Here is a 14,480-nt window from a genome sequence, read left to right on the forward strand (position 1 = left end):
CACCCTAAAGAACCAGCTGCAAAGGATTGTCCCCTTCATCACCCAATGCCTCCCAGGACAGGAATAACTGAACCACATCACTCTTCAGGGCTTTGATTGTCTATATCATGCTCTGAAATGAGGGACATCCTTCCCAAGATCCTTCCCACCCCTCCTAAAATGGTCATCTGTCGCTCACTCAACCTCCACAGCATTGTAGTCCATCTCCAGCTCCAAATCCCATCCTCTTGCCATAAAGTTCATATGCCTGTGGAGGACCCAGGTGCAACACCTACTCAATTTACCCATCCAGCACTTTCTATTGCAGTCCTGTCAAATGTGTATCTTATCCCATCAAAGGCCAGGTCACCTGTGAAAGCAGTCATGTTGTCTGCTTCAACCATTGTGAAGCTTTTTATGTTGGTATGACTATCAACCAGATGACCAGCCCCTACCCAACTTTGGCCAAGAACAAATTAGACCACCCCGTGGCACAACAAGGAGCTGAACATAATATCCCTTTTTCAATGGGTGCTTCATTACCTGAGTCATCTGGATCCTTCCGTCCACCACCAGCACAGAGGGAGTTATTCTTGCAACACATTCTCTGTTCCCAAAATTATCTCAGCCTCAATCTACAGTAACATAGTGTCCTTCCAGCCTCCACCCAACAGTGTCTGCCTCCCTCATCCTGTCACCTTTCCCATTTTCACATTCCCTCACTCTCTTTGTGTGCAACCCTCTGCTGTTGTGCCTGCCTGTCCTATCCCCTTCCCTGCTTATGTCCTTTTCTGATATCCATGTTTTCCCCACAGCTCACCACCTGAAACTTTGCCTGGCAATTCCTAGTCCCTGCACACTACTCCAGACAGTGCTCATCCCCCCCTCCACATACACACACCCATACTATGTTATCTTCCCCTCTTGCCTCTTCCTCTTTCTCCACTCCAGATTTCTGTTCACATTATAGTTGCATTCCGGTCAGATCTGCCGACTGTAACTGTTGTGTGCGTGAGGTGTGCTTGTTTGTTGGATGTCTGTGTCTGTGTGTGTGTGTGTGTGTGTGTGTGTGTGTGTGTGTGTGTGTGTGTGGTGTGTGTGTGTGTGTGTGTGTGTGTGTGTGGTGTTTGTTGTAGAAGTATTTGTCTGAAAGCTGCAATGCATAACAGCCTTTTCATTGTGCCTGTCTGCAACTGTAAGAGTCATCTTTATTGTTAATCTATATTTTTCATTTAAAAAAATATATACCATAATATGTTTCAGCCACAGCCAGCACTGGAATCTGTCAGTTAAATGTAACAAATGAGATTTAATATTTCTACAAGAATTACAATAATACATTTATAGAATCAAACAAAGACAATGCAATGAGTCACCTTTATGGTGAGTAACATTGTACCTTTTTCCTGTTGCTGATAATACAACCTGGAGTTTCCATTGTCTAAATAACAATCCAGATGGACAATTATATTGACTAGTGACAATGATCATGGACTCATAGAATGACTGTATGCCAGTAACAAAAAACACTATATGTTCAGATGCAAGCAATAAACATGCCTTTATAAACACTCATTCAGTGAAATTGCAGAATGCTTTGCCAATCTGGAAAGTTATATGGTAACATGCTCAAATTGCAGACCTATTTGTTGAGTCTCTCTCTCTCTCTCTCTCTCTCGGTGCCCTGTACAACTGCTTGTCATTCCCTCCCCTGTTCCAATCGAATCGTAAATGTAGTGAAGAAAAAGTGACTGTCTGTATGCCTCCATGTGAGCCCTAATTTCTCGTAGTTTATCTTCATGGTCCTTATGAACGATGTATGTTGACGGCAGTAGAATCGTTTGTCACTCCGCTTCAAATGCTGATCCTCTAAATTTTCTCAATACACTGCATCTTGTCAGCTCATATTCACACTTGAACCATGAATTATTGCTGTTTAGTGAGGCAGCATATGTTAAATAACAATCTGTGGCCATTAGGTGGTGTAAAATGCGATTGGACATGTCATCTTAAAATTCAAAGTAAACATACAATCATTTCATAAAAATAATCTATAAAAATGTGTTGGAATTTTCATCTAAACAGGCATTTATTGAAATATAATCAGTAAAAATAATGAATTGGACTTGTTACATTAAAAATTAACATTAAAGTCTACATATTAAACATACAATCATTTCATAAATAATAATCTATAAAAATAATATTATGGACAGTTTTGTTGATAAAAACAGTTTTAACATGGGGCTTGGAATTGTATAAGGCAAAGCTTAATGTAACTTTTATCTTTACTGTAAAATATGTAAGACTGTATTGCAATGTGTTTCTTTTTGTAAAATGAGGACATAAAACATAATGACTTTAATATTAAAATACATAACAAGTACTTTAACACATCAACAGCAAAAGAACTGCAGACTCTAGTATTGTCAGGGTTGGTTTCAGAACAACATTTTTCCACACAAACAACTTGTCATTTGGTGTCCCTCCCTTCCCCCTTTCACCTTGCACACTTTTGCGTGGATTAGTTTTTGCTACTAATTATGATACACTATGTATATGGCTATGTTACAGCTGTGGCACCCGTGGAACCCTTCTCAGTTTAGCACACCAAACAGTGGCTTGTTTCCCTTGGGCCTTAAACTGGCCCTGAATATTGTCCCCATTTTATGGCTGTTGTGTTTACATCTGGTGTTGATGCTGCGAACGTGGCCATGTAAACATGAGGAAAGTTATGACTGTTGTGACTTGGACAGCAAATTTCTTCTGCAGTCATGCTTTCAAACACTGCCAGTTCAAGCCATTTTGAGAAGACATGGAAAGCAGCTATGGCGATGTGCCCTATAACAGTGAAACATGCTGGCAGAGTTGGAATAAAGTCCTTTAGAGATTTTTTTTTAACTACGGGGCAAAAGAGAGAAAATTTACAGACTTAAATTGTAAGCCTGTTGCAGAACTGACAAATGAACAGTGTATAGTAGATTTGGCCTTCCTCTGTGATGTTATGCACCATATGACTGACTGGATTTAGCATTGCAGAGTAAAAACATGTTGATTGCATAGATGTATGTCTGCATTCAGGACTTTGAGATGAAACTCCATTTGTGGAATAGACAGCTAGGAAATGGAAACATTGGAGCAGAGTGGAATGTTGAACAGTATCAAAATATGCTTACTGAACCGATCCATGAATTTCAGATTCATTTCTGGGATTTTGAAAGCCTTTACACTTCTCTTTTTGGTTGATGTTGATAGTGTGGAAATTGAGCTACAATTAGAACTTATTATCCTGCACTATGATAGCCAGTTGTGTGATAAGTACCGTAATAAAATTAGTCTCGTATTCTCAACATAAAATTCTGCAACTTTACAAGTCTGCAGCTGTGATTATGTTATTGGTTGGATCTACATGCTTGTGTCAGCAAGTATTTTCTACAATGAAGAAAACGAAATCTATTCACAGAAGCTCACTGACAGGTTTCAACTTAAAAGCTTGGCTTTGAATGGCCAGTGCTCCAGAAGTGCTACCACACATGGCTGCTTTAGTGAGAACAAAATAAGTAATTTTCATTTACATACTGTGTTTTAATGTTAATACTAAAGAAAATGGTCATGAAGTACAAGTTAGCTCAATTTAAATTTTGTCACAAAATGGACTTCATCAGAGGCTGCACAAATCATAAGAAACGTCGCATTTTATGCTTCCCTGCCCCATGTTCTTCACTTTGTCAAAATATTAAATGAGAAAGTTTTGAAATTTACTGTGGAACACATTAATGAGCCACTCCAAAGTGATACATCTTGGCATAACGTGATATTAGCAGCCATAGAATTAGACCAGTTGACTACAGTTTCTCTTATGAAACTATCTCATTCTGATTACTCACTCATCTCCATTACCATCACCTCTCCTTCCCCATCATTAGTTGCTGGAAGCCAGCTGGATGCTGACTGCTGTGACATGAGTGCGAGCCAGCTGAGAAGAGCATATCAGTGAAACATCCTGCTTTAGAACATGGTCTAATCCCATACAACTAAAATCATGAAAAAGTTGTTCTGTTGCAATAAAAAGTTGGTGCAGCAGTTTGAGAAGTGTCAAGTGAAGGAGGATGATAAAGTCAAAAAATGATATGTTCTTGTACGTGTAATAGAAATATATATTTCACAGAAATACAATTTCCTCCTTTTTTTTGAAACACACTCATAAGAGCAAAGTGGCAGTGCACAGGCAACAGTTAAAACTTATTTACAATTCATTATTTCTTTAACTTGCAGAAGCATTGAAGTATTTGAACTGAAGTGTTGGTTACTGTTCTTAGAACACTTTAGCATAATGTTTTTGAATTTGAAGCTTTATTTTTTCTTAATGTTTTGAGATAGTATTCAGTATTAGTTTTGCAGTCTTCCATGGCTGTTGTCATTCTGAATAAAATAATTTTGGGTAGTGGACCACGTCATTGTAAACTACTAAAGCAACTAAATTGCCAACATTTCAGCCAACTTCACTGCAGTGAACTGCACTGAAGAGGACTGCAGCAAGTCGGCCGAAACATCAGCAGTGTAAGTGCTTTAGTAATTTATAATGACATGGTCCAATACTCAAAATTATTTTGTTCAAAAAGCATTCAATATTATTAAATCTATGAGCTTTTGCTGCTGCATGGAAATACTCTGTTGATTTTGTATGAATGAGACTGTGGAACTCATGAGTTGTGCTTTATTGATTGTTAGTAGCTTGTGACAAAACTGGTTTGCTGCCTCTTCTCATCAGGTCTTGCAATGTGAAATTATTAGTAGAAGCACTGAGTGACAGCTTTTAATGCTTTAGATGTATATCTTTCCCTACAGATTTCTTGATGATATTTGTTTATTCTTCAGGACTTACTGATTTCTTTTTTTTTCTAAGTGAGTGAGGAGATGAAAGTGCCTGTGAAACAATGTCAAGGATAAAACTTTCACCATGATAGAAAGCATTTTTTCTCATTAGGGGCAGATGAAGAGCGTGTAATTAGCAATTCTAAACTGTGACATTGGGATTATAATGGACAGAAACCAAAATGAAAATAATTAAATCTCCAGTTTTTATGATTTTAAACATTTTATAATGGAAGATAAAGCAGCACATAGAAACAAGAAGTAGTAAAACAAAGACGTATAGGCATCAATAGAAGAGAAAATCATTTTGAACTATAGACCCAGAGGATGTTGCAGGAAAGTAATTAGAGGTGTTAATAATCTTTCACATCCTCCTCAACTCTAGTGCAGTGTTTCTCTTGTTATATGTTCATTCTCGAATTGAAAATGCTGCAGTAACACTATGAACTTCATAATATACCTTGAAATGAAACTGTAACTGTCTAAAATTGTCCACACTCATCTTTAAAGTCCATCTGCCATCTACCTGATTTCCATATTGTTCAGTCCCATTGTCCCTTCGCTTGGGGCTTTTATTGTCTAGATCATAATATTTTACTCGGTAAAATAAAATGTTATTGTATCAAAGGCATCCCTTTTTCATGGATGGAACAGGGGATCACAAGAATAAAACTAAATTTTGCGTGTCTCAGAAAGTTTGATACCTGGCCTGCACCTGTTCTTGTCCTAAATAAACGATTTACCAAAGACAATGAAGGACTCTTTCCAAATGTGATGTTTGATAATGTTATTAATACACTGATAAAGCGACTCAACACATCCTTTTAGACAAGGAGAAATATGGAACAAGCTTACTAAAATGTTTGTTATAAACCAATCTTATGACATACAAACAGGATTGCCAACTTTAATCTTAAAAAGGAAGAATTTGGTTATTGCTGATAAACACATTAAAAGTGGAAAAAACATTCTGCATTCTTGTGTTGTAAGTTTTCTCAAGTGATACTTATGATTACAAGAAATAGAGATCAAACTCCATGTGTAAAACTTCAGAGCAGCCAATCAGATAATAAACTGAGGTGGCACAGGTGTAGGGATAAGTTTACCATAAAGCTCATTTCAGCTTGATTTACACATTGAAATCTCTTTAATTTTGTTGATCTGCAGATGGGGTTGCTAGCATACTTTGCACTCTTTCTCTGAGTACTGCCCTGCATCATAATTTAACCTTAAATGAAATAAATATTTATTATGGAGAAGCGTGCAATAAGAATGTCGTGTAAAGATGATAACCCTAAGCCTTACAGAAGCCTCTTCAACAACATAGGGATTCTTACACTGTTGTGCCAATGCATTTGCTGTCTGTAGGAAATCACAAGAGTGGATTTAAGATGAAATCTGCAATTCACAACCCCAACACCAGAAGTAGAAATAATTTTCATTTAGACAATGCTCCCCTCTCTAGGTCTCAGAATGGAGGTATATACTCATGTGCTGCAGTGTGTAGAACATTGCTGGTAGATATCAGACAGGGAATTGAAAAGCATATTCAAAAACAAAGTAGAGAAATAACTGCCAATGTTATGAAAAGGAAAGATTGCTGTTTGCCATACAGTGGAAATGTTGAGTCACAGGCAGCACAAAAAAAAAAAAAAAAAAAAAAAAAAACAACTGCTAAACAAATAAGCTTTCTGCCAAAAAGCCTTCTTCTGAATTGACTAAAACAAACAAACAAACAAACACACACACACACACACACACACACACAGAGAGAGAGAGAGAGAGAGAGAGAGAGAGAGAGAGAGAGAGAGAGAGATATATATATATATATATATGCAGACAAGCAAATGCAGCTCGCACACACATGGCCACTGTCTCTGGTTACTGAGGCCAGTCTAGCCTCGGAGCCAGAGACAGTGGCTGTGTGTGTGTTTTCTTTTTCCCCTATAATTCAGAAGAAGGCGTTTTGACCAAAAGCTTACTCGTTTAGCCGTCTTTGTATTGGGCCTGTCTCTGACTCAACATCTTTACTGTATGGTGAGTAGCAATCTTTCCTTTTCAGAGTATAGTCATTATTCCGTCCTGGAGTTTCCATTGTTTAAATGAATATACTGTTAGCCACACTTTCTGTAATTTATCAGAATTTTTAGACTTGAGGACTTAAATTCTAGTTCATACCCATTTCATAATAATGGGTTTTAACATTACAGGTGTATAGATAGCTTTCTCTGAAATTAGTTAATACAAGGGGTTATTATGAGGCAGTAAATAAAACAGGCACCTCATTTAGAGTAAAAGGAGAAGTATGGATTTTTTTAAAAGTTGCTGGTTTTCTAATAATATAATCACCTGATTTGAAGGTAAAAAACTTTTCAGTTAACTTATCATGCCAGATTTGTATCAGATCCCCACTGACAACCTCCATTGTCATAAGCTAAGACCACCTTTCACGTAACTGGTGAGACAAGAAGACAGCATGTGACTGGGTAGCTTATGTCATCATGATGTTACAGGAATGGCAAATGCTGTGGTGGCACCTTCCCAACACAGAGTTTACATTTGACAGGCACAATTTGCAATGGTGCCACTCATATAAAATGGTAAACTAGTCAATTAATTACTCTGTCATGTTTATTTGTCATGTACCAGCTTCCATGCCTCGGTAGTTGTATAACTGAAGTGTCTGGTAAGGTTGTTGTCACATAGTCTAAATTCAGTGGCTTCCCTGTTCACAGTGTCTCAGTAGTTTTTGATATGGACCATAATCCTTATTTGTCTGAACATAGTCTTGTGTTTACTGACCAAACAATGTGTAGCAACTACATATTTTTTAAAATTTTTATACTTACGGTGATGTTGGTGTTCAGCACAGATCTATACAATCAGCTACACATAACTGCTTCCACTCATGCTGAATATTATGAAACCTTGGAACTTTTAGGCCAAGATTATCTTTTACAGGTCAACATTTCTTTAATTTTTTCATGTGGTCAGAATACAGGTCTGATATCTTGATGTTTAAGGTCCTTCATTCTTATGTATCTACCTACATATTTAGCTTACTTGTCATTGCACCACAGAGTAGAAGTGATGCTATATGTTCGTCCTCCTTTCTTGTGTGAGTGTTGTTATGTGTCGATTTCCAAGGTGGAGTGTACTTCATGTCATTGACAAATACAGTTTCTTATTAATTCTGTCATCAGATGTCACTTGATGGAGTCAAGGTGGTCATTGTCTGATGATGTCCTGGCTGAGTGTATTAGGGTGTTCAACCAAAGCTCTCATATCATTTTATTTCTTTATTTTTTTCTATTTTACACATCTAGTTCCATAGGACCAAAACTGAGGAACAAATCTCCAGGGTGAATGGAATACGTCAGTACGTGAAATCGCAACAGAAAAGCTACAACAAACAAAAAAAGTTTATGAATCCTAAAAAATGACAAGTTATAAGTATATATAAAGACAATCAACAAAGTAACATAGTAATTAGCTTAATTTTTTCAAGGGACTCCTCAATAAAATAGAAGGAGTGACCCTTGAGGATACTCTTCAGTTTAGATTAGAAAGCACTTCGATTTCTGCTAAGGTTTTGAATTGTTGTGGCAGCTTACTGAAAATGGATACAGCAGAGAACTGCACACCTTTCTGCAGTATCCTCTGAGAGTAAAAAGAGTTAAGTCAAAATATAGTACCAAATGTCATAAGCAAATGAAAATAAGCAAAGTAGACTAATTTTGGTATCAGACTATCACTAACTGTAGTTACTGTTCTAATAGTAAAAATGGCAGCATAAAGTCTTTGAAGAAGATCCTGAACAAGGGCTTTCATGACAGTTTACTATCTATCTGCATACCTGGAAATTTGGTGTGTCCGTTCTCACTAATCATATGCCCATTATGTAAATAGAATGTCAAGTTTTGTTGAATTTTGTGTTAGAAACTGTAAAAACTGAGTGTTATTGTGATTTAGCGTTACTTTATTTTGTACAAGCCATGAAATTATGTGCTGAACTGCACTATTTGAAACAGTGCCATTGTTGCACAAGACATCCTTTACTACCAAGCTAGTGTCATCAGCAAACAGAAATACTTTAGAATCACTAGTAATACTACACTGAAGCACCAAAGAAACTGGTATAGGCATGCATATTCAAATACAGAAACATGTAAACAGCAGAATATGGCACTGCAGTTGGCAATGGCTATATAAGACAACAAGGGTCTGGCACGTTTGTTAGATTGGTTACGGCTGCGTAGTGGCTGGTTATCAAGATTTAAGCAAGTTTGAACATCATGTTATAATTGGCAGACAAGCGAAGGACACAGCATCTCCAAGGTAGCGACAAAGTGGGGCTTTTCCCAAACAACTATTTCACGAATGTATTGTGAATATCAAGTATCCGGTAAACCACCAAACCTCCGACATCACTGTGGCCGGAAAAAGATCCTGAAAGAATGAGACCAACAACAACTGAAGAGAATTGTTCAACATGACAGAAGTGCAACCTTTCCGCAAATTGCTGCAGATGTTAGCATGCGAACCATTCAAAGAAACATCGATATGGGCTTTTGGAGCCGAAGGCTGACTCATGCACCCTTTATGACTGCACAACACAAAGCTTCATGCCTCACCTAGGCCTTTCAATGCTGATATTAGACTGTTAATGACTGGAAATATGTATCTTGGTCGGATAAGTCTCATTTCAAATTGTATTGAACGCTTGAATGTGTGTGGGTATAGAAACAACATCTTGAATCCATGGACCCTGAACGTTAGCAGCAGACTGTCAAGCTGTTGGAGGCTCTGTAATGGTGTGTGGTTCAGTTGGAGTGATATGGGGCCCCTCATATGTCTAGATACGACTTTGGAAGATGATAAGTACATAAATATCCTGTCTGATCACCTGCATCCATTCATGCACATTGTGCTTGCCAACAGACTTGGGCAATTCCAGTGGGACAATACAACACACCACACATCCAGAATTGCTACAGTGTGGCTCCATGAACACTCTTCTGGCCACCAAACTCCCCAGACATGACCATTATTGAGCACATCTGGGATGCCTTGCAATGTACTGTTCAGAAAAGATCCCACCCCCTTGTACTCTTACGGATTTACAGACAGCCCTGCAGGATTCATGGTGTCAATTCCCTCCAGCACTACGTCAGACATTAGTCGAGTCCATGCCACGTCCTGTTGCGGCACTTCTGCTTGCGCATGGGGGCTCTATGTGATATTAGGCAGGTGTACCAGTTTCTTTGGATCTTCAGTATAGAAGGAATATCATTTATATAAATAAGGAAAAGAAGTGGCCCCAGCAGAGATCTTTGGGGGACCCTTCCCTCCCTCCTTCTCCCATGTAACCATGCCCACTTGGACCCCATATCATAGCCATTCTCAGTACCATGAAGAATTACCTTTTGCTGTCTCTTCTTGAAGTAAATGGTGAACCAATTGCTGGGTACTGCCTGTGTTCCACAATGGCCCAATGTCTATAGCAATATTTTGTGATAAAACTACCAAACACCTTAGTTAAAATCGAAAAAGATGCCTACCATTTGAAATCGGTTGTTTAGTCTATCCAGTACCTTACAGAGAAAAGATAATATGGCAATTTCAGTTGTTAAACCATTTTTAAAACTAAAATGTACATTTGACAGCAAGTTATATGGAATGAAATGATCAATTACTTTTAGATACACGACCTTTTCGATTACTTTAGCAAACACTGCTGGCTTAGAAATAGGTCTAAAATTGCCTACCTACAGCACTATATCCCTACATGCCTATATACGTACCCCCTACACCCCTGCCTTTACACCCTTAGCCCTAACACCTGCCCACCCCCCTACCCCTACCCCTACCCCTGCCTCTGCCTCTGCCTCTGCCTCTGCCTCCTACCCCAACCCCAGCCCCCACCCTGTCTCTACCTCCCTCCAATACCACCCCCAACCCCCACCCCTGCCTCTACCCCCCACCCCAGTGCCAGCTCCACCCCTGCCTCCACCACACATCAATGCCACTCCCATTCCAACTCCCCCAACCCCCACCACCTCCCCCATCCACTGTCCTTGTCCCTGTCCCTGTCCCTGCCCCCACCCCATCCCCACCCCATCCCCAGCCCCCATGCCCTGCCCCCACCCTTTGACTAACATTGAGCATTTGACAACTCAGCACAAATCTTTACTACTTTGTGTGCACCTGTTTACTGCTCAATGCCTGATTAGTGTTGTTGATGGGTAGTCTATCTTCATACCATATTTATATAAAAGTTAAAATATTAGATATCTACACTATGTAATCAAAAGTATTTGGACACCCCCAAAAACATACGTTTCTCGTATCAGGCGCATTGTGCTGCCACCTACTGCCAGGTACTCCAAATCAGCGATCTCAGTAGTCATTAGACATCATGAGAGAGCAGAATGGGGCACTCCCCGGAACTCACGGACTTTGAACGTGGTCAGGTGATGGGTGTCACTTGCGTCATACGTCTGCATGTGAGATCTCCTCACTCCTACTAAACATCTGTAGGTCCACTGTTTCCAATGTGATAGTGAAGTGGAAAGGTGAAAGGACACGTACAGCACAAAAACATACAGGCTGACCTCGTCTGTTGACTGACAGAGTCCGCCGACAGTTGAAGGGGGTTGCAATGTGTCATAGGCAGGCATCTGTCCAGACCATCACACAGGAATTCCAAGCTGCATTGGGATCCACTGCAAGTACTATGACAGTTAGGCGGGAGGTGAGAAAACTTGGATTTCATGGGTGGGCGGCTGCTCATAAGCCTCATATCACGCCCATAAATGCCAAATGACGCCTTGCTTGGTTGTAAGGAGCATAAACATTGGATGATTGCACAGTGGAAAAACGTTGTGTGGAGTGACAAATCACAGTATACAATGTGGCGATCTGATAGCAGGGTGTGGGTATGGCAAATGCCTGGTGTATGTCATCTGCAAGCGTGTGTAGTGCCAACAGTAAAATTCATAGGCGGTGGGGTTATGGTGTGTCCGTTTTTTTCGTGGAGGGGGCTTGCACCCCTCGTTTTGCATGGCACTACCACAGCACAGGTCTACATTGATGTTTTAAGGACATTCTTACTTCCCATTGTTGAAGAGCAATTTGGGGATGGCAATTGCATCTTTCAACATGATCGAGCACCTGTTCATAATGCACAGACTGTGGCAGAGTGGTTACATGACAGTAACGTTGCTATAATGGACTGACCTGAATCCTATAGAACACTTTTGGAACTTTTCGGAACACCAACTTCGTACCAGGCCTCATCGACCGACATTGATATCTCTCCTCAGTGCAGCACTCCGTGAAGCATGGGCTGCCATTCCCCAAGAAACCTTCCAGCACCTGATTGAACGTATTCCTGCAAGAGTGGAAGCTGTAATCAAGGCTAAGGGTGGGCCAACATCATACTGAATTCCAGCATTACTGATGGAGGATGCCACGAACTTGTAAGTCATTTTCAGTCAAATGTCCAGATACTTTTGATCACGCAGTGTATATAAAAATGAGACTTTAGACAAGTGGATGAATCAGTGTGGGTGACAACAGTATTCTCTAAGTCTGATGTTAAAATGGGTTTCCTGTTACAGCTGTGGCGCAGAGACTCGAGTGAGGACAGCAACGCAGCAGATGACAGTCTTACATATTGTGTTCCTCATTGGACGTAAATCAGCAGAAGATACCTTGCAAACATGTAAGCTGCTGCTGGATCATGGATTACGGGAGCTGATTAATGAGCCAGACTCCTTAGGCAACACTCCTTTACATGGTCTGATCGTGCGATATGCCCTTGAGGAGGCACGGTATGGCTATGACCATGATAATCAGCCTTGGAACAAGTGGGATGTATTGCACTTGGTAAGCAGACATTAGCAGTTTTTCTAGCATTTGATTAATTGTTATGCTCATTATTGCTTGGGCTTGATTGGTACTAACTCCATATTATTCTCTACTGAAGAATGTTACTGATACTCTGCCTCTTGCGTATTGTGCCACTTTATTTTTTTAAACACTCTGACATTTTATGTTAATATTACTGAAAAACAAGCAAATGGGCATCTATCTGGCCCTACATTCTCCAGAAACGTGTTGTGAATGGAAAGGTATGAATGATTAATGTTTTCAGTTTTTAAATTTAGTGGTTATTGTGTCTGCTACAGACCAAATGTACCAAAATGAACAACAACCTGTCTCCACAGAGAGTGGAGTGAACTAAACTTGTGTACAGTCAGTGAAGGAGAAACCTGCAATTGTATGTACTCTGGACTTTACCTGTGGGCAGAGTTATGTAACACAGTTTTTATAAATTCCTTCACTATATAAGATGCAATAAATATTCCAGAATTAGAATAAAAAGTGGCTGCCAACAATAAAGATTTTTTTTAATAGATACCCGCTGTGTAGTGAAGAAATTTGTCACTTAATAAAGGCAAGTCATCCTTTCAGAATATACTGATGAAGTAGGTTCATTTTGAGCAGTAATATACGACAGCTCAATGGAGGAAAGATCCATATCTGAAAAATTTGCACAGATCACATCAATACACCAGAAAAGAAATAGAAGTAAGCTGCTGAATTGTAGACCCATGTTATTGAAACTGATTTGCAATATGGTTTTGGAACATACACTTTGTTCCTGTTGACACATAACCAGCACAGATTCAGAATATATTGTTCTTGTGAAACATAAATGGTTTTTGGTTTCACATGAAGTAATGAGTACTGTTAACAGGGTTCTCAAGTTGATTCCATATTGATAGGTTTCCATAAGACTTTTGACACTCTTCTACACAAGCAGCTTCTAATTATCTTGGGTGCATGTGAAGTGTCATCTCTGTCTGTGATGTTAATGGTTTGTAATTCATAGCCTCTCCTCGGTAGCACCTCTTTTCCGTTGCCTTGAAGCTTAAAGTTCACCCAAGTGTGAACTGTGGTGTTCAAAAATATACATGACATCATATGTTTAGTTGACATTAACTTGTATATTATTCCTTGCGAAGTTCACTCATTTACTACGATGACCTGAAAGAATCAGTAGAATTTTGGACTACAGAAAATATTGCTGCCTACAGATTTATAAAAATATATCAACACTATATGTCATCTGTGTTATGATTCCTCTCATTTTTATGAATGAGTGCCATATTGAAAAGCAAAATGGGTAAAATTATTAATCAATGCTGTATGTCCGATGATACAGAAAAATTAAGGTGGCAATAGTAAGTAGTTAAAATTCGAATCTAACAGTGATTTTAACGTAATCTGTGATGGAAAATGGTACTGCTTGGGAGCTTAAAGTTTAATTATTATGAGAGGCAATTAGTTTTTGGTAATATAAAATACTATACATGAAAACTGAGATGCTTAACTTTCAAGTGGGTTAGTATAAGTTGTTATTCTCAAATAGAAGTACTAACTAATGGTACTTTTGTGTGTAACTTCAGTTAATTGTAACTTAACAGTCCTTACTGAAAATTGCTCACATAAATGGTATCGAACCACTTGAAATAAGAACCTGAACAATAAATTCCAGTGAAATTTGGTCTGAACAATAACTTGAGATTTTCAAGTAGGCACTACATATTGCTAGGTAA

General features: G+C 39.0%; 1 protein-coding gene across 2 annotated transcripts in view; it reads left to right on the plus strand.

Annotated features, from left to right (window-relative positions):
• The window catches only part of LOC124545265 (ankyrin-1), a 150,180-nt gene that overhangs the window by 75,204 nt on the left and 60,496 nt on the right, over positions 1-14,480 (plus strand). For both annotated transcript variants that reach the window (XM_047124146.1, XM_047124147.1), the window contains exon 6: positions 12,477-12,744. In XM_047124146.1, coding sequence (XP_046980102.1) covers positions 12,477-12,744 — 268 coding nt within the window. The remainder of the gene's footprint in view (positions 1-12,476; positions 12,745-14,480) is intronic.

The sequence above is a fragment of the Schistocerca americana genome, chromosome 8 (genome assembly GCF_021461395.2).
Source record: "Schistocerca americana isolate TAMUIC-IGC-003095 chromosome 8, iqSchAmer2.1, whole genome shotgun sequence".
Classification (NCBI taxonomy): Eukaryota; Metazoa; Arthropoda; class Insecta; order Orthoptera; family Acrididae; genus Schistocerca; species Schistocerca americana.